The sequence below is a fragment of the Salmo trutta genome, chromosome 18 (genome assembly GCF_901001165.1).
Source record: "Salmo trutta chromosome 18, fSalTru1.1, whole genome shotgun sequence".
Taxonomy (NCBI): Eukaryota; Metazoa; Chordata; class Actinopteri; order Salmoniformes; family Salmonidae; genus Salmo; species Salmo trutta.
The window spans coordinates 4,998,315-5,018,579 of NC_042974.1; the positions used below are offsets into that span (position 1 = coordinate 4,998,315).

Genomic DNA, 20,265 nt, shown 5'->3' on the forward strand with positions numbered 1-20,265 from the left:
TTTAAGTGTTCCCTTTATTTTTTTGAGCAGTATATATATATATATATATAAATATAAATAAATGCCACATTGTGCAGCTACAAATCCATCCCAACAGCGATGTGCAAAGATATGTCAGAAGAAATGTATTATATGTATTATACAGGTAGTACTCTCAACCGGTGGAGGGGTAATTCTTCATGGAGGATGGAAGATGAAACATGACTCAAGAAATAACCGACATAAATATTTGTTTACTGCAAAGGAACTCCCCATCCGATTATTAAGTAATGCATTTCAGTGTGTGCATTTCTTTTTTACCATGGGAGAGAGAATGCATATTCCAGACTGACCGAAAACAGAGAAATAATTCTACCAACAACTAAGTCAACTCTCTGCTACTCTTCATTATTTTTGTCATAAACAGAGCAGAAGACACATTTCTGATGTAACAGTTGGATAAATACAGTTGTATTGTACAACACATTCCACCAAAACGTCTGTAGCCTTCAATAGAGCCACACAGAATAGAACCAAGAATGTTACAGTACAGTCCAGCTGCCTTAACTGACAGTGCAGCAGTAACCTAGCCTGAGTGGCAGTCTGCTTGTCATCCATAAGGAGGTGGAGAGAGAGCAGAAACAGGCTGGCTCCCAGGCTAAAACCCACAGAGGAAGAAGAATGGGTCTGTTGGGGTGATGATGATGAATGTGAGTCGGTCAGATAAACTGGTCTTTGAAAGGTCAGGTAAACTGGTTATTGAAAGGTAAGGTTGAAAAATCAAGTAAACTGGTCATTGAAAGGTCATGTAAAACTGGTCATTGAAAGGTCATGTAAACTGCTTATTGAAAGGTCATGTCAACTGGTCATTGAAAGGTCATGTAAACTGCTTATTGAAAGGTCATGTAAACTGGCTATTGAAAGGCCAGGTTGAAAGGTCAAGTAAGCTGGTCATTGAAAGGTCATGTAAACTGGCTATTGAAAGGTCAGGTAAACTGGTCATTGAAAGGTCAAGTTGAAAGGTCAAGTAAACTGGTCATAAAAAAGTCAGGTAAACTAGTCATTGAAAGGTCAGGTTGAAAGGTCAAGTAAACTGGTCATTGAAAGGTCAGGTAAACTGGTCGTTGAAAGGTCACAGTGAGAGGGTAGCTGATATAGAAGCCAGGATATAACCTGGGGATGTGTCTCAAATGGCACTGGTCCCTATATATTTCACTACTGTTGACAGATAAAAGCAGAAAGTGATGAGATGCCCCCTGAGATGAAGGAACATAACGGTAAAATGGGAATATAATTGGACATGGAAGTAAATGCAGGTCGTACAAGTCAAGTAGAGAGAAATGTACAGAGTAGTATCAGAAGGAAATATGTGCTCCTACGAACGTATCAGTCTATCTGTCTTGTACTGTTAATATTATGTCATATGGATTAGGAATGGGCACGGTTATTTGAATATTCAAATATCCGAATGGACGTTAGTTTTCAAACATTGTGCAGGTCTATTTTATCCAGAAAAAGCGTATTTTTAATTAAATTATCCTTGTGACATAGTTACATAGAAATTATATACCATGACATTTGAAAGTCCTAATTTAATAAAACAAACTTTGAATGTAGTTTTTATGACGATGCGTTGAGCTACTACTGCACATTTAGTCCTCCAGTCATCCCTGACAAGGGTATGCCATTAACCCCTCTTTAAATAGAGATTACAGACACACCTAACGGAGGACCTGACACAGATCAACGCTAAACACTCATCAGAAATATTATTTATACCATTCTAATAGTGAAATAATTTCCCATTTCCATTCCTAATATGGATAACAATGTATGTTGTGTTAGGCTATGTTGTGTCCCATATAAATCTTGGTTAACCCAGAACTAAAATCTCACGTAATGTTTACTTAGTCTGTCCACGAGAGATGTCAATATATAATTAACAAAAATATGAACTAAAAATGTAAAGTGTTGGTCCCATGTTTCATGAACTGAAATTAAAGATCCCAGAAATGTTCCATACTCACAAAAAGCTTATTTCTCTCAAATGTGCACAAATTTGTTTACATCCCTGTTATTGAGCATTTCTCCCTTGCCAAGATATTTCATCCACCTGACAGGTGTGGCATATCAAGAAGCTGATTAAACAGCATGATCATTACACAGGTGCACCTTGTGCTTGGTACAATATAATGCCACTCCAAAATGTGCAGTTTCTTCACACAACGCAACAGATGTCTCAAGTTTTGAGGGACTGCAGGAATATCCACCAGAGCTGTTGCCAGAGAATTGAATGTTCAATTCTCTACCATAAGCCACCTCCAACGTAATTTTAGAGAATTTGGCAGTACATCTAACTGGCCTCACAACCGCAGACCATGTGTAACCACTTCAGCCCAGGGCCTCCAGATCCGGCTTCTTCACCCACGGGATCATCTGAGACCAGGGGCCCGTACAGCTGATGAAACTGAGGAGTATTTCTGTCTGTAATAAAGCCCTTTTGTGGGGTAAAATTAATTCTGATTTGCAGGTCCGGGCCCCCAAATGGGTGGGCCAATGCCCTCCCAGGCCCACCCATGGCTGTGCCCCTGCCCAGTCATGTGAAACCCATAGATTAGGACGTAATGAATTTATTTAAATTGACTGATTTCCTTTTTATTTGATTCATTTAGTCCTTATATGAAATGTAACTCAGTACATTAGTTGAAACTGTTGCATGTTGCGTTTATATTTTTTTTCAGTATAGAACAAATCAATATTTATTTAACTTTTATTTAACTAGGCAAGTCAGTTCAGAACAAATTCTTATTTACAATGACGGCCTACACCGGCCAAACCCCGGTGATGCTGGGCCAATTGTGCGCCGCCCTATGGGACTCCCAATCACGGCCAGATGTGATACAGCCTGGATCTCTCTCAGTAAGCATGGTAATGCTCCCCTGAATATTTCAAAAATTCCCATTATGAGCATTTACCTAGTTAAGTAAATAATCCTCAAAACCATCTCAAAATGTATTCATGAAATATCATAAATACTGAAACACGAAGGTCATGTAGCAAACCATGAACCGTCAATGAGGAATAAACTTGGAAATGGTTCAGGGTGAATGTTTGTGATTACTTCATTGTTATACATTGGGATTAATTTCCCATTTCTAAAGCTCCAGGTTAGGTGAAGTGGATAACGATGTGTGCATCGCAGATGAAATATGCAATGGAAACCAATTAAGATAGGATTATATCTTTCTGCAGAGCAAACTTAATTACTAATGTACCATGAACTTTATACATTAGCGTAGGAACGCTCACAGAAAAGCATGCACGTAAAGGATATTGAGATGAATGAGAGAAAGAGGCATTAACCAGATCTGGGTTCAAATAGTATTCAACATATTCAAAATTGCTTTAGCCTGCCTGGAGTGGGAGTGCCTGTTATGCAGGGTTTTGGTTTGTACTTTTGAGACTTTCCTGTTGGTTCCATCACAGCAGGCAAGCCCAGTCAAGCACAGATACAGTATTTTAAATTATTTTAAATAGTATTTGAACCCAGGAACCCAGACAATAGCATTAAGAACTGAGATTAGTGTGTGTGTGTGTGTGTGTGTGTGTGTGTGTGCGTCCATGTAGATCACAGCTCTTCATTGACGCATCATAGCGAGAGAGAGCACAGCAAGGTTCAATGTTATGTTCCAAAATGGCACCCTATTCCCTATATAGTGCACTACTTTTGACTAGAGCCCTATGAGCCCTGGTCAAAAGTAGTGCACTATAAAGGGAATGTGGTGCCATTTGGGACACACTTCAAAACTCAGATCTCCTGCACCATGTAGCCAGCTCATAAATACCCAGAGAGGACTTGGCTGGTGTCAGTAATTGGCTCATATAATGCAGTTCTTGGGCACTGTCCAAGGCTAAAGCAACAGTTCTTGGGCACCGTCCAAGGCCAAAGCAACACACTATGCAAACCTTTGCAAAAATTTATAAAATAATGATAAATTGTATTTTCAGAAAGAACACCACCACCAAAGAAGCCCTCTGCTTAATGATACATTTCTTACTGTACAGCATGGGTCGGCAACATGCGGCCCGCGGAACAAAACCAGTGGAATGAAGGGCTTTTTGGGCTTAGTTGTGGTCAATTTGCAGTGTACAAATGATTAGGTGGTTGATGAAGGCAAAGCACAACTTAATATTTCCTACATTATTATTATATTTATTTTATTCTAGCACTTAAACGATTTAATCTATAAAACACAAACCAACTTTAAAACAGTGATTGAAAAAATATTTGTGATAGCATTTATACTTTTTGTACTACAACAATATATTAATGAGTTCCCAATGCATTTCAATGGCAAAAAAAAGGTCCATAGACTTGAATGGTAAAACAATGAAAGATTCTAGAATCTAGACCCATCTCCTCTTTCACCGTTTAAGCAATCAACTCCAAACCAACATTGAGATGTTCAGACTGTCCCTACTTAGATTGCCTGTCTAGCGATTTTTTATACTATGTACAGTATACGTTCTGAACTATAACAATTTTAAATGTGCGTAAAATAACATGAATGAGAACCATAAGTATACAGAAGTAGCTTTTTAAAATGGCTCCTTTGCCAGTTATGCTTCATGACCAACTTCAAAACATTCATCTTCAAACTCTTTAAAATCTTTATCAACTATAACTACACTGAACAAAAATATAAACACAACATGCAACAATTTCAAAGATTTTACTGAGTTACTGTTCATATAATGTTCACAAAATTGCCGTCAGAAAACCGCTCGCCCACACAGTGCCATACACGCTGTCTGCCATCTGCCCGGTACAGATGAAGCCAGGATTCATCCGTGAAGAGCACATTTCTCCAGCGTGCCAGTGGCCACAGAAGGTGAGCATTTGCCCACTGAAGTTGGTTACGTTGCCGAACTGTAGTTCGACGAGCACGCAGATGAGCTTCCCTGAGACACTTTCTGACAGTTTGTGCAGAAATTCTTCAGTTGTGCAAACCCACAGTTTCACCAGCTGTCCAGGTGGCTGGTCTCAGACGATCGATCCCGCAGTTGAAAAAGCCAGATGTGGAGTTCCTGGGTTGGCATAGTTACACGTGGTCTGCAGTTGTGAGGCCAGTTGGGCGTACTCCCAAATTCTCTAAAACAACGAAGCTTATGGTAGAGAAATCAACATTAAATTCTCTGTCAACAGCTCTGGTGGACATTGCTGCAGTCAGCATGCCAATTGCACGCTCCCTCAAAACTGCACAGTTTAGAGTGGCCTTTTATTGTCCCCAGAACAACGTGCACCTGTGCAATGATCATGCTGTTTAATCAGCTTCTTGATATGCCACACCTGTCAGGTGGATGGATTATCTTGGCAAAGGAGAAAAGCTCAATAACAGGGATGTAAACAAATTTGTGCACAACATTTTAGAGAAATAAGCTTTTTGTGAGTATGGAACATTTATGGGATCTTTTATTTCAGTTCATTGTCACAAGCATGACGCTGGAGAGACGAAGCAAGTCAGCAAACAAGTAATACAGACAAAAAAACAATTAATGCAGCAGCAGGGAACAGAGCAAGGGAACTGACAAATATAGGGGAGGAAATAAACATGTGATGAATGAGTCCAGGTGAGTCCAATATTGCTGATGCGCGTGACGAGGGAAGACAGGTGAGCATAATAGATGGCAGGAGTGCGTGATGCAGGGCAGCCTGGCGCCCTCAAGCGCCAGGGGGGGGGAAGAGCAGGAGCAGACGTGACAGTACCCCCCCCCCTAGTGGCGCCACCCGGCGTCCCACCTGGGCGAACAGGCCGAGACATGGGCGCTAGGCAAGCCGGTTGGGGCGTGGAAGCCCAACAAACCGGCAGGTGCGTGGAGCCTGGCGAGCCGGCTAAGGCATGGAAGCCCGACGATCTGGCTGAGTGTAAGGGTTGCGGAACTGGTAGCAGTGAAGTCAGACGCAGGAGAGCAGAAATAGGAAATAGCCGGAGCAGTTTAATACAAAACCCACGGCAATACAAAAAGAACCTACATGGGTACAAAACCCGACGCGCACCAGTAACAGAGTACAAGCCCTTACAAACAAACAATTCCACACAAGGACATGGGGGAAGCAGAGGGTTAAATACACAACAATTAATGAGGGAAATGGAAACCAGGTGTGTAAGAAAACAAGACAAAACAAATGGAAAATGAAAAGTGGATCGACGATGGCTAGAAGACCGGTGACGCCGACCACCGAACACCGCCCGAACAAGGAGAGGAAACGACTTCGGTGGAAGTCGTGACACTGAGGTAAGACGCCTGTCGATCCTGCTGCAGAGAGGGAGCCCGAAGATCCGGTGCAGTGTGAAGTGGAACGGAAACCCGCCGAGCCAACCAAGGTGAGGAAACCTATCGAGCCAGCCAGGGCGTGGAAACCCGACGGGCTTCCAACAACAACAACAAAAAACTCCTGGACTGGATGGGCGAACAAGAACTGATGATCTGGCTGAGGCCCGACGTGGGATGGGCGCCATCCGAGCCAACCGGGGCAAGGAAACCTCTCGAGCCAGCTAGAGCGTGGAAGCCCGACGAGCTGGCTAGGCACCCCCGGGTTGCATCGGCGGCGACCCAGAGCCGAAGTCACCACCAACCAGAACGCCAGTGCTCCCCGATGCGTCGTATGTTGGCTGCTGCATTCTGTCACAAGCATGACGCTGGAGAGACGAAGCAGGTATGGGGAGTCAAACATTTAATATAGAACAGACATGGAATGAGACAGGAACAGCGTCAGCAAACGAGTAATAGAGACAAAAATCAATTAATGCAGCAGCAGGGAACAGAGCAAGGGAACTGACAAATATAGGGGAGGAAATAAACAGGTGATGAATGAGTCCAGGTGAGTCCAATATTGCTGATGCGCGTGACGAGGGAAGACAGGTGTGTGTAATAGATGGCAGGAGTGCGTGATGCAGGGTAGCCTGGCGCCCTCAAGCGCCGGGGGGGGGAGAGTGGGAGCAGATGTGACAATCATAAAACGTGGGACCAACACTTTACATGTTGCGTTTATATTTGTGTTCATTGTATGTATACATTTGCATAAATGTGCATAAAATTCCAATTCTTAACGTTTATCAACTGTATTTGCATAAACTAGGCCGAGACCTTCCCTGTAGCTCAGTTGGTAGAGCATGGTGTTTGCAACGCCAGGGTTGTGGGTTCGATTCCCACGGGGGGCCAGCACAGGAAAAAAAAAAAAAATGAAATGTATGCATTCACTACTGTAAGTCGCTCTGGATAAGAGCGTCTGCTAAATGACTAAAATGTAAATGTAAACTACATTTGCATAAAATAACTCAACAACAGTAACTCTTGAACCGTTCAAGCTAGAGATGCCAAACCAACTTCACATGTTCAGGCTATCCTATACATTAAATCATCATTCACAAGCTAGAAAGCACACCACATTTTCTTCAGGAAATGTACTTTTCTAGTTATGATAATTTTTCAGCCCCAGAACCATTTGCTCTAACAAAAATCGGCCCGTGGCTGAATCTAGCTGCCTTCCCCTGCTGTACAGTACGTTTTCCTGAAGCATGTGGCCGGCCTTACGTCATTACAATCAGATTATCTGGTTGTAAACTGGTTGAATGTCATAACAACTACATGATCTGTTTGTAATAACGTAATTTCAACCAGTTGCCTGCTAGGTCTACTCTTTCAGCCAGAGTTAATGTGATGCCTTTTCGGTTTGTCTTTGGAGATTCTACCATAGCTCCAGTTTTCCTTCCTGTATACCATTGGAGAGACACACAGGTTTACAACAGGCACGTGTCTGTCTGTCTGTCTGTCTGCCGGTCTGCAGTAGAGCACTGGCCTGTGATGTACTAAAACGTGAGCACTGGAACAACGAAAGGGGGCATTTTACTACGGCCATTTTACATTTATTGTCTGCTTTCTTTGCTTAGAGGTACGGCATGCATCGGTAGAGATGTGTTTTATTCAAGATAATAGTGCAGTACTACCGGAGACATCACAAGCCACTAAATCTACCTTTTATGAGGAAACAGGAAGCGGGCAGAATATAAACATTCAGAGTAAGTAAATAAAAAAGGGTTGGTGGCAAACACATGAAGTTGTCTAATAAAATCTAAGCTCTAACATTGATGATATATGAACACTGACAACCACAACCACTTTGGTTCGGTGATTGAAGCAGTGGTACAACCATCTACTGTATATTGTGGGCAGAGAGAGAGAGAGAGAGAGAGAGAGAGAGAGAGAGAGAGAGAGAGAAACATGATATTCAATCCTTTAGTAACCCTAAAATGTGTATATTTTAAAAACTTCTTTAGTCATCCTAAAATGTATATCTTTTGAAACCTCCTTTAGCTAACCTCAAATGGAAGTATCTTAAATCCTCTTTGGAATTCCTATTAGATGTTTTAAAGCAATTAACCCTAATATTCTCCTGCTCCTTGATTTTACATAATGATTGCTTCCACTTGGAGAAGAACCTAGCAGTTCGTCAGACAGTCTGTTGTTTCAAGGGCCATATAAAAAGAGACAGGATACGGAGCGGAGATTAGCTTCTTTAAATCCACAAGACTGAATTACTTGTGTTCTGGGACTCCTTGGCTTTTCAATAGCTGTGTGATTTCAATTAGGAGACTGATTGGAAATATAACGAGGCAGGGGAAAGATACGGACAACAAAAGGCATGATCTGCGTCCCAAATGGCACCACATTCCCTTTATAGTGTACTACTTTTGACCAGGACCCATAGGGCTCTGATCAAAAGTAGTGCACTATATAAGGAATAGAGTGCCATTTGAGACACATGCCCTATCTCGGAGGAATCTGCCCTTCTAAAGTTTCATAGTGTCTCTTCAGCATGTCACCGGACATTTTTTGGCAGATTACAATCAGGTGCTTGGCATTTTGTGATGGCCTTTTGGACAGCACCTTGTCTGCCTGCCTGGAAAAAGAAAATAAACCCTTGATATGCGTCTGGGGGAAAAAACCATAAAGCCATACAAGGTGAAAAATGCCTCCAATGTCTGTACAGTTTCCCTAAGAATAAAGGGTAACACTTTATACGAAGGGTACCTACATAGGGACCTTATGACACATTCATAACCCGTATATCTGCAGTACGTGAGCATTTCATAAATGCTTATACCATCGGCCGCAAGTTCATATTTTTCTAGTCTGAATAAAAACTTAAATATCAGGGGCTTGAGCAATGCACTCAGAAATGTTTGATCTACTCCAGACAGACTGGTCCTGAGGGGCTTTGAGACGGGTTCTGAAATTAAACGGGCCTTCTGAAAGTCCGCCCGCTTCAACGCTTCATTATTCCACATCGAAAAAGGGATCCCTGGATGCCTAGGGCTGTGTCACAAATTGCAGCCTTTTCCCTGCATAGTACATTACTTATGACCAGGAGGAGCCCTATTGGCCCTGGTCAAAAGTAGTTCCCTAAATAGGGAATAGGGTTCCACTTGGCATGGACACCTCAGAGTGAAGGGTTCCATCAGTCACTGAGGTGCTGCCACATTGTGAGAGACAATTTTCCATTAGCCAAGTGGCAACAGATATTTGAGCCTGGCGCAGCACAAAAAAAGCCCTAGCTCATGTAATGCTATGTAAGGACTTATCGGAGTGACAGGTGTGAGTGTGTCAGCTAAGATGGGGACTGAGGTTCTGCTGACAGGATTGAGAGGGACCAAAGACGAAAGACATGAAATGAAGAGAGCCACTTGTTTCTTCTGAGGGGTTGTGGTTTGGTTTAGGCTGTTGTATGTATGATGGAGAACTAGATATTTGAATTGATTTCTACTTTTGGGTTCCAAATTAAACATATATCGAGAAGATTGTTGAACACCAGAGGAAAACACATGAAAGTTATAATCTAAAGACTTGTTTACTAGTATTCCTCAAAAACTCTTTTCAACAGATTCTAAAATATTTGGAATTTGATTAATGGAGCCAGAAATGAATAGTGTATGATGATTAAAACAAATTGAAAAATGACTTTTCATGGCATCCGGCTTTTTGTACAGGTTTAGAATAAACAAGGAGCATCATTAACTATCAAATGACATGAGTCTAAAATTGTATTGAAATATTTCTGTAAAGTTAATTACTTTTTTGGTCGAACCCAAGGATTACGCTTTTGGACTTAAAAATTGTTTAAAAAAAAAGTATTTGTTTCATTTTTATCATATCTAAGAGAACCTATATTTGTTAATGTGTTTCCTTTAGGGTGGATAGAAGTGGTTAAATGACTCCAATAGCTGCTGCTTATAGTATTGATGTATTAGACAATATCTTGTTGCTTTCCTTGGTAGGCAGGTTCAATGAAGAAACGTCCTGCAACTTCCGTCTGCCTTTCATATTTTAGACAAAATAATGCAGATTATGGAATAATCCACTTGGAGAGGCATTGTGAAAAGATGAACAATGGGAATGACACGCCTTATAACGGGAATGACACGCCTTATAACGGGAATGGCACGCCTTATAACGGGAATGACACGTCTTATAACGGGAATGACACGCCTTATAACGGGAATGACACGCCTTATAACGGGAATGACACGCCTTATAACGGGAATGACACGCCTTATAACGGGAATGACACGCCTTATAACGGGAATGACACGCCTTATAACGGGAATGGCACGCCTTATAACGGGAATGGCACACCTTATAACGGGAATGACACGCCTTATAGCGGGAATGGCACGCCTTATAACGGGAATGACACGCCTTATAACGGGAATGGCACGCCTTATAACGGGAATGGCACGCCTTATAACGGGAATGGCACGCCTTATAACGGGAATGGCACGCCTTATAACGGGAATGGCACGCCTTATAACGGGAATGGCACGCCTTATAACGGGAATGGCACGCCTTATAACGGGAATGGCACGCCTTATAACGGGAATGGCACGCCTTATAACGGGAATGACACGTCTTAGGGCAACAATATTAATTTGGGAAGAACATGAACTATGGCCTCCAACACATTCAGCAGATGGCATGTGGAGAGGAGGAAGAAACACTGTATTAAACGTGTGATAGGATACTGCAGATCCAAACACATGAGGAGAAACACTGTATTAAACGTGTGATAGGATACTGCAGATCCAAACACATGAGGAGAAACACTGTATTAAACGTGTGATAGGATACTGCAGATCCAAACACATGAGGAGAAACACTGTATTAAACGTGTGATAGGATACTGCAGATCTAAGACCAGTAGTATCCAATATGCACTTCAATGTACAAACGTTTCTCTTAAAACTGCAAAATAACTTAATATTTAAAGTTATATGTAGTGATCAATACTCTGAAAATAGTGCATCCTTATAGAGTATCAAAATATTTTCCAAAATAAACACTACAGTAAAATGACTTTTACATAAAACTCTGAAGTGTATAATTTGTATTTCTCAACCTACCAAGGAAGTTGCAGTGAAAACAACCAAACATGTGTATACTTAACGCAGTAGGCGGCAGGTAGCCTAGTGGTCAGAGCGTTGAGCCAGTAACCGAAAGGTTGCTGGATCGAATCCACGAGCTGACCTGTCGTTCTGCCCCTGAGCAAGGCAGTTAACCCACTGGATGTTGATTAAGCCCCCCGCACCTCTTTGATTCAGAGGGGTTGGGTTAAATGACTCCTGCACCTCTCCGATTCAGAGGGGTTGGGTTAAATGACTCCTGCACCTCTTTGATTCAGAGGGGTTGGGTTAAAGGTGGAAGACACATTTCAGTTGAAGGCATTCAGTTGTATAACTGACTAGGTAGGTATCCACCTTTCACTTTCCCTTACCTGTGTAACCAGGGCTACAGATACATCTGTACTGTGGGGGAGCCGTAGGTTGACTTGAGGTGATGCAGGTGGCCCCATTCATACAGCTGTCTGGGTAGATCAGGCAGGCGTTCCCTCCATACTGACAGAACTCCCCTATCCATCCAGGAGCACAGAGACACTGTGAGGAAGAGATGAACCAGTAATCATTGATCTGCAGACAAACACAATCACCAATCTGGTCTTGGAAATCCATACTAACCAGGTCTGTTATTGGACTACATCCTGTATACTCCTACTGCAGTGGTATGCATCGCATATTTTACTGCCAATTATAAGGTTTTTTGGAATAATGTACATTCTACACAACATACTGTCATGCAGGTTACCAATAGACAGCAATAGTAATGTGGTCTTTTTGTAGGCATAAATGGTGGCTAACTCCGCACCAGTTCGTTAATGGGGTTTTGGAGTTTTTTTTTATAAACTCTGAAAATAAGTTCTGTGGTAATCACAGGCTTAGGAGATCCTATACGTTTGTTCTATGAAATAATCTTCATCAGCTAACGTACCTTTTTGTGGAACTTTAAGTATATATAAGCACATAAAGGCTTCATAACTCATAAAGGTCATGTTAACTGACTGACATTATCTCATAGAACAAAACATATAAGTTCTCCTAAGCCTGTGTTAACCTCAGACCTTATTTTTGGGGTTGACCCCAAAACGCCATTCTTTCCCACATAGGAATGGCTGAAGTTTCATTTCTGTTTTTAAGACTTAACTGGTGAGCTCTATGCCTCTACACTAAGGCAACTTCCTGATGAAATCCATACCAGGGAAACCTCCAATGGCAGTGAGTTGACCGGTTCACATTGTGCATCTCAACACTAATTTAACTAAAGTTTCATTTAACAGCAGATCCAAGTGCTGATGGGTAGCGTACGGTATCTCTGTTCTTACTAATTAGAAGGTTTCATTTGGTTCTACGACGTGAACGCCAGTACCTCTTCAGTCTACACTGAATAAAGAGGGCAACTTCAGGACACAGTCAGCGCATCTAATGGACAACAGCCCAAATTGACCTGACAAAACGACCTCATCATTTCCCCAGGGGGTAGCAGATCAAGAAATTGCAAAGGAGACGGCTCATTACGCCAGACTAGTGTCAATGTCTTGATTATGACTGACACTGATTGGAGCAAGAGAAATCCACACACAGCAACACAGGCAGCTTTAAACAGTCCTGCAGCTCAGAGTCAGAAGCAAATGGCACCCTATTCCCTACATAGTGCACTATTTTGGACCAGAGCCCATACAGTAAATAGGGAAAAGGGAATAGGGAATAGGGTGGCATTTCGGATGCAGGCCCAGAGTCTTCTAAATGATCTAAAGCAACAGACCAGGACTGATGGGGGATAATTAGGAGCTAAAGGCCATGGGCATTACAGCCTGGTTTCAGGTGCCTTCCGATGCAGGATTATGATGAAGTGGGCACAATTTGGGTATTTTATGGTTGTGAAATGGTTTTATGGCTTCAGAAGACGTCATAGAATCCGATTTTAACCGACGGCTCTCTCATTAGCATCATACTCTCATTTGCTCAATGTGTTATTTTTATTTGACATTTTCTGCAAACAAATGGTAATGTATAAGCAATGTAATAGTCAGATAGAATAAATGCTCAATCATCTATATCATGACAGCGTTAGACTAAGCAGATTTTATTGAATGTCCTTTACTTTAAATTAGACTAGAGTATAATCCATGGGATAGATTCAGAAAACAGATGTCTGTACATTTAGGAAGTGTGATACATAGATATACTTTAATACCTATGATCAACAATGTTCATGTCCATGGATAACCCCTAATCACCACCCATAGGAAACCTGTAATCATGCTATGATTTCTGTTTTGGAGATTTAAATATCTATATTTTGTGCTACATGATTAATATACTTTGTTTTCTTGCCACTGTTTCAATATCGTTTTGCTGTCACATTCAATTTCAGCTGTACACTTTGAATAATGTGCCAAGCAGCCCATTTTCTCGACTTGTTTCTAAGAATATTTACATTTGACAGTAGATAGTTAAACCCCACATTGACAAGTTTGCGTTGACGATATAATAAAATACACCGCTCAAAAAAATAAAGGGAACACTAAAATAACACATCCTAGATCTGAATGAATGAAATAATCTTATTAAATACTTTTTTCTTTACATAGTTGAATGTGCTGACAACAAAATCACACAAAAATAACCAATGGAAATCCAATTTTTCAACCAATGGAGGTCTGGATTTGGAGTCACACTCAAAATTAAAGTGGAAAACTACACTACAGGCTGATCCAACTTTGATGTAATGTCCTTAAAACAAGTCAAAATGAGGCTCAGTAGTGTATGTGGCCTCCACGTGCCTGTATGACCTCCCTACAACGCCTGGGCATGCTCCTGATGAGGTGGAGGATGGTCTCCTGAGGGATCTCCTCTCAGACCTGGACTAAAGCATCCGCTAACTCCTGGACAGTCTGTGGTGCAACGTGGCGTTGGTGGATGGAGCGAGACATGATGTCCCAGATGTGCTCAATTGGATTCAGGTCTGGGGAACGGGCGGGCCAGTCCATAGCATCAATGCCTTCCTCTTGCAGGAACTGCTGACACACTCCAGCCACATGAGGTCTAGCATTGTCTTGCATTAGGAGGAACCCAGGGCCAACCGCACCAGCATATGGTCTCACAAGGGGTCTGAGGATCTCATCTCGGTACCTAATGGCAGTCAGGCTACCTCTGGCGAGCACATGGAGGGCTGTGCGGCCCCCCAAAGAAATGCCACCCCACCATGACTAACCCACTGCCAAACCGGTCATGCTGGAGGATGTTGCAGGCAGCAGAACGTTCTCCACGGCGTCTCCAGACTCTGTCACGTGCTCAGTGTGAACCTGCTTTCATCTGTGAAGAGCACAGGGCGCCAGTGGCGAATTTGCCAATCTTGGTGTTCTCTGGCAAATGCCAAACGTCCTGCACGGTGTTGGGCTGTAAGCACAACCCCCACCTGTGGACGTCGGGCCCTCATACCACCCTCATGGAGTCTGTTTCTGACCGTTTGAGCAGACACATGCACATTTGTGGCCTGCTGGAGGTCATTTTGCAGGGCTCTGGCAGTGCTCCTCCTGCTCCTCCTTGCACAAAGGCGGAGGTAGCGGTCCTGCTGCTGGGTTGTTGCCCTCCTACGGCCTCCTCCACGTCTCCTGATGTACTGGCCTGCCTCCTGGTAGCGCCTCCATGCTCTGGACACTACGCTGACAGACACAGCGAACCTTCTTGCCACAGCTCGCATTGATGTGCCATCCTGGATGAGCTGCACTACCTGAGCCACTTGTGTGGGTTGTAGACTCCGTCTCATGCTACCACTAGAGTGAAAGCACCGCCAGCATTCAAAAGTGACCAAAACATCAGCCAGGAAGCATAGGAACTGAGAAGTGGTCTGTGGTCACCACCTGCAGAACCACTCCTTTATTGGGGGTGTCTTGCTAATTGCCTATAATTTCCACCTGTTGTCTATTCCATTTGCACAACAGCATGTGAAATGTATTGTCAATCAGTGTTGCTTCCTAAGTGGACAGTTTGATTTCACAGAAGTGTGATTGACTTGGAGTTACATTGTGTTGTTTAAGTGTTCCCTTTATTTTTTTTAAACAGTGTATAAATAGATACAATATTTTGTGAAGGTTTTACCTTTTATCATCATATCTAGAACTTAACACTATAATACATTAAATAAACAAATATTGACATAACATTATCAATACATAGCCATCTACTATCTCAAATGTAAATATTCTTAGAAACAAGTCGATAAAATGGGCTGCTTGGCACATTATTCAAAGTGTACAGCTGAAATTGAATGTGACAGCAAAACGATATTGAAACAGTGGCAAGAAAACAAGTTTATAAATCATGTGGCAAAAATAATAGAAATGAAAAGTGAGAAACTGATAGCTTCTAAATATGTAATAAATAAATAAATAGATGCGTGTTAAAGGGATAGTGTGCAATTTTGGCAATGAAGGAAGTTTGAGGTTGTTTTACGAGCCATTGCTAACTAGTGTTAGCGCAGTGACTGGAAACGGCTCGCAAAACTACCTCCAACTTCCTTTATACTGCATGCAGACAAAAATAATGGAATCCATGAGTTCACCTGACTCTGGGTAAAAAAGGCTTCATTACCAAAATCTCGCACTATTCCTTTAACGGCTACCATTTGCCTGTCGTTTTATTACCCGACATTGGCATACCATAGTGGTGTTCATCGGTTGTTCGTGTTATGAAAACAAAATAACTCCCGAATGTGCACTAACCTGAAGTGAGGTACAAGGTGCCCCTATACTAGACATACTAAATCACTACACAAAACATGCCACTTGTTTTGAACATGGAGTGGAAAGGACGAGGCCAAAATGGCCAAAAATAGTGCACTATATAGGTACTAGGGAGCCATTTGGAACGCAGTCAAGTCTATACACTAATGGTTACTGTAGTCTATTGTAAAACATTCCTAATAGCCCCAGGGTGTTTTCTCTGATGTGTAGAGGGCAGAACACTCCCCTGTCCAAGCAGCCCACTAATAAACTATGGCTCATCATATCAAACCTTTTTTTTTTGCCTTTCCCACATTTCATTAGGCCTCACCTATTGGCTGACTTACATTATATCCACCAATTACGCTGAGACACAGTCCCTGGTGCAGACAGTTGACACTGAGCAGACTGCAGTAGTCTATTACCACTTCACAGCTCTTCCCGGAAAACCCTGGCAGGCACCTGCAGAGGAGAGGAGGAGAGCAACTGGCTGTCAGACGTATCAATAACACCTGGCATGATATGTAGACCAGACCACTGATAATAATAAGGACAGAGGAGGAGAGCAACTGGCTGTCAGACGTATCAATATCAATAACACCTGGCATGATATGTAGACCAGACCACTGATAATAATAAGGACAGAGGAGGAGATGCAGACAAGACGATCATGGTGTGGTAGAGCTGAAAAACAAAGTCACACACTCGTCTCTCCTCGCTGTGGATTTATTTGACCAACATTTCTGCCAAAGAGCCTTTATCAGGGTAGGATATACCGTAACATGTGTAAGATATAACATCCTTTATCAGGGTAGGCTATAGCATAACATGTGTAAGCATACCCATAAGATGATGCAGCCACCACCATTCTGGAAAACATGAAGAGTGATACTCAGTGGGTGTTGGATTTGCCAGAAACATAACGCTTTGAATTTAGAACAAAAGGTGAATTTCTTTGACACATTTTTTGCAGTATTACTTCAGTTCCTTGTTGCAAACAGGATGTATGTGTAACGATCGTCGCCTGGTGACGAGCAGGCGGACCAAAACGCAGCTGGGAGCGAACACATGTTTATTCAACACCATGGAATTAAACATGTACACAAAATTCAAGAAAAATACCGATACGTTACTTGCTCAAACAAAGAGACAACAACCCACAAACATCGTGGGGGGAAAGGAACTTAAATGTGATTCCCAATCAGACATAACTAGCGACAGCTGTCTGATTGGAAATCACCCCCGAGCCCAACATAGAAATAAACCACAAAGAAAGGCTATAACAAAACATAGAAAATAAACCATAGAAATACCACACCCTGACCAAAATAGCAGAGTTCCCCTGGTCAGGGCGCGACAGTACCCCCCCTCCAACGGTGCGTACTCCCGGCGCACCAACCTAAAGTCTATTAGGGGGGGGACCCGGGTGGGCGCCTCACCCTCGGTGGAGGCTCTGGCCCCGGGCGTGTTTCTCCCCCTGCCTCCACCCTAGCCCTACCCCTCTGGCCCGGACTGGACCACGGTGGAGCGGCATGCTCAGGCTCCGGAGCGGAGCCGCCGACCGGAACAGGACTGGTCACCGGTGGACCGGACACAGGCCGTGCCGGACTGTGGACACGCGCCGTGGGCCTGGTGCGGGGAACAGGGACGGGCCGGACAGGACCGGGGACACGCACCACCAACCTGGTGCGGGGAGCAGGGACGGGCCGGACTGGCCTGGGGACACGCACCACCAACCTGGTGCGGGGAGCAGGGACGGGCCGGACTGGACTGGGGACACGCACCACTGGCTTGGTGCGGGGAGCAGGGACGGGCCGGACTGGACTGGAGACACGCACCACTGGCTTGGTGCGGGGAGTAGGAATGGGCCGGACAGGACTGGGGACACGCACCACTAACCTGGTGCGGGGGGCAGGGACGGGCCGGACTGGACTGGGGACACGCACCACTGGCTTGGTGCGGGGAGCAGGGACGGGCCGGACTGGACTGGGGACACACACCACTGGCTTGGTGCGGGGAGCAGGGATGGGCCGGACAGGACTGTGGACACGCACCACCAACCTGGTGCGGGGAGCAGGGACGGGCCGGACAGGACTGGGGACACGCACCACTGGCTTGGTGCGGGGAGCAGGGATGGGCCGGACAGGACTGGGGACACACACCACTGGCTTGGTGCGGGGAGCAGGGATGGGCCGGACTGGACTGTGGACACGCACCACATTCGCCCGGCAAGGGCGAGGTGCTGGCACAGGACGTGCTGGACTGTGACCGCACACCGGCGACACAGTGCGCATAAGCGGCGCCGGATATCCTGGACCGAGGAGGCGCACTGGAGGTCTGGAGTGCACAGCTGACATCACCCGTTCTGGCTCAACGCCCACGTTAGCCTGGCAAGTGTGGAGCGCTGGCACAGAACGCACTGGGCTGTGCAGCCGTACCGGAGACACAGTGCGCGTCCTCGGCGCAGGATACATCGGACCGAGAAGGGGCACCGGAGGCCAGGAGCGCTGAGCCGGCACAACACGTCCTCGCTGAACACTCCCCCTAGCCCGGCAAATGTGGGGCGCTGGCACAGAGCGCACTGGGCTGTGCAGGCGCACTGGCGATACCGTGCGCACCTCTGCCACCCAAGGCTCTTCCTCCACGCTGTCCCTACGCAGGTCCTCCAGGACCTGCCACATCTCTGCCTCCTCCTTCGCCGTTATCCCCCACGAGAGCAGTGGTCTGGGCTCTTCCTCTGCCCTTCCGGACCACCCCATTAGCCCCCCCAAAAAATTTTCTTGGGGGTGTCTTCCGGGCCTCCTCGACCGCCGCCTGCGACTCCTTCCACCGGCTGGCATCACCTCCTCGACCTGGGAATCCTTCCGCCAGGGTCCTTTCCCCGACATGATCTCCTCCCAGGTCCAGAACTCCTTCCCCTCGCGAGCCCATCTCTCGCGCTCCTTATCCTCCCGCTGCTTGGTCCTGGTTCGGTGGGTTGTTCTGTAACGATCGTTGCCAGGTGACGAGGAAGCGGACCAAAACGCAGCTGGGAGCGAACACATGTTTATTCAACACCATGGAATTAAACATGTACACAAAATTCAAGAAAAATACCGATACGTTACTTGCTCAAACAAAGAGACAACAACCCACAAACATCGTGGGGGGAAAGGAACTTAAATGTGATTCCCAATCAGACATAACTAGCGACAGCTGTCTGATTGGAAATCACCCCCGAGCCCAACATAGAAATAAACCACAAAGAAAGGCTATAACAAAACATAGAAAATAAACCATAGAAATACCACACCCTGACCAAAATAGCAGAGTTCCCCTGGTCAGGGCGTGACAGTATGTTGAATATATGTATTTTGTACAGGCTTCATTCTTTTCACTCTGTCATTTAGGTTAGTATTGTGGAGTAATTACAATGCTGTTGATCAATCCTCAGTTTTCTCATATCACAACCATTAAACTCTAACTGTTTTAAAATCACCATTGGCCTCATGGTGAAATCACCATGGGCGGTTTCCTTCCTCTCTGGCAACCGAGTTATGAAGGATGCCTGATTCTTTGTAGTGACTGGGTGTATTGACACACCATCCAAAGTAGAGGTCGACTGATTAATCGGAATGGCCGATTAATTAGGGCCGATTTCAAGTTTTCATAACAATTGGAAATCGATATTTTTGGCCACCGATTTGCTTTTGATTTTCTTTCTTATTTTCAATGACGGCCTAGTAACGGTGGGTTAACTGCCTTGTTCAGGGGCAGAATGACAGATTTTTACCTTGTCAGCTTGGGGATTCAATCTTGCAACCTTACGGTTAACTAGTCCAACGCTCTAACCACCTGCTTTACATTGCACTCCACGAGGAGCCTGCCTGTTATGCGAATGCAGTAAGAAGCCAAGGTAAGTTGCTAGCTAGCATTAAACTTATCTTATAAAAAACAATCAATCAATCAATCATAATCACTAGTTAACTACACATGGTTGATGATATTACTAGTTTATCTAGCCTGTCCTGCGTTGCGTATAATCGATGCGGTGCGCATTCGCGAAAAAGGACTGTCGTTGCTCCAACGTGTACCTAACCATAAACATCAATGTATTTCTTAAAATCAATACA

The 20,265-nt window shown here is 44.2% G+C and overlaps 1 protein-coding gene across 1 annotated transcript in view; it reads right to left on the bottom strand.

Moving 5' to 3' along the window:
- The window catches only part of LOC115153628 (protein eyes shut homolog), a 220,383-nt gene that overhangs the window by 161,378 nt on the left and 38,740 nt on the right, over positions 1-20,265 (bottom strand). Inside the window, exons 5-6 of the mRNA XM_029699265.1 lie at positions 16,501-16,615; positions 11,810-11,969 (exon numbers count right to left, since the gene is read on the bottom strand). Of these exons, the coding sequence (XP_029555125.1) occupies positions 11,810-11,891 (82 nt within the window). The 5' untranslated portion in view covers positions 11,892-11,969; positions 16,501-16,615. The remainder of the gene's footprint in view (positions 1-11,809; positions 11,970-16,500; positions 16,616-20,265) is intronic.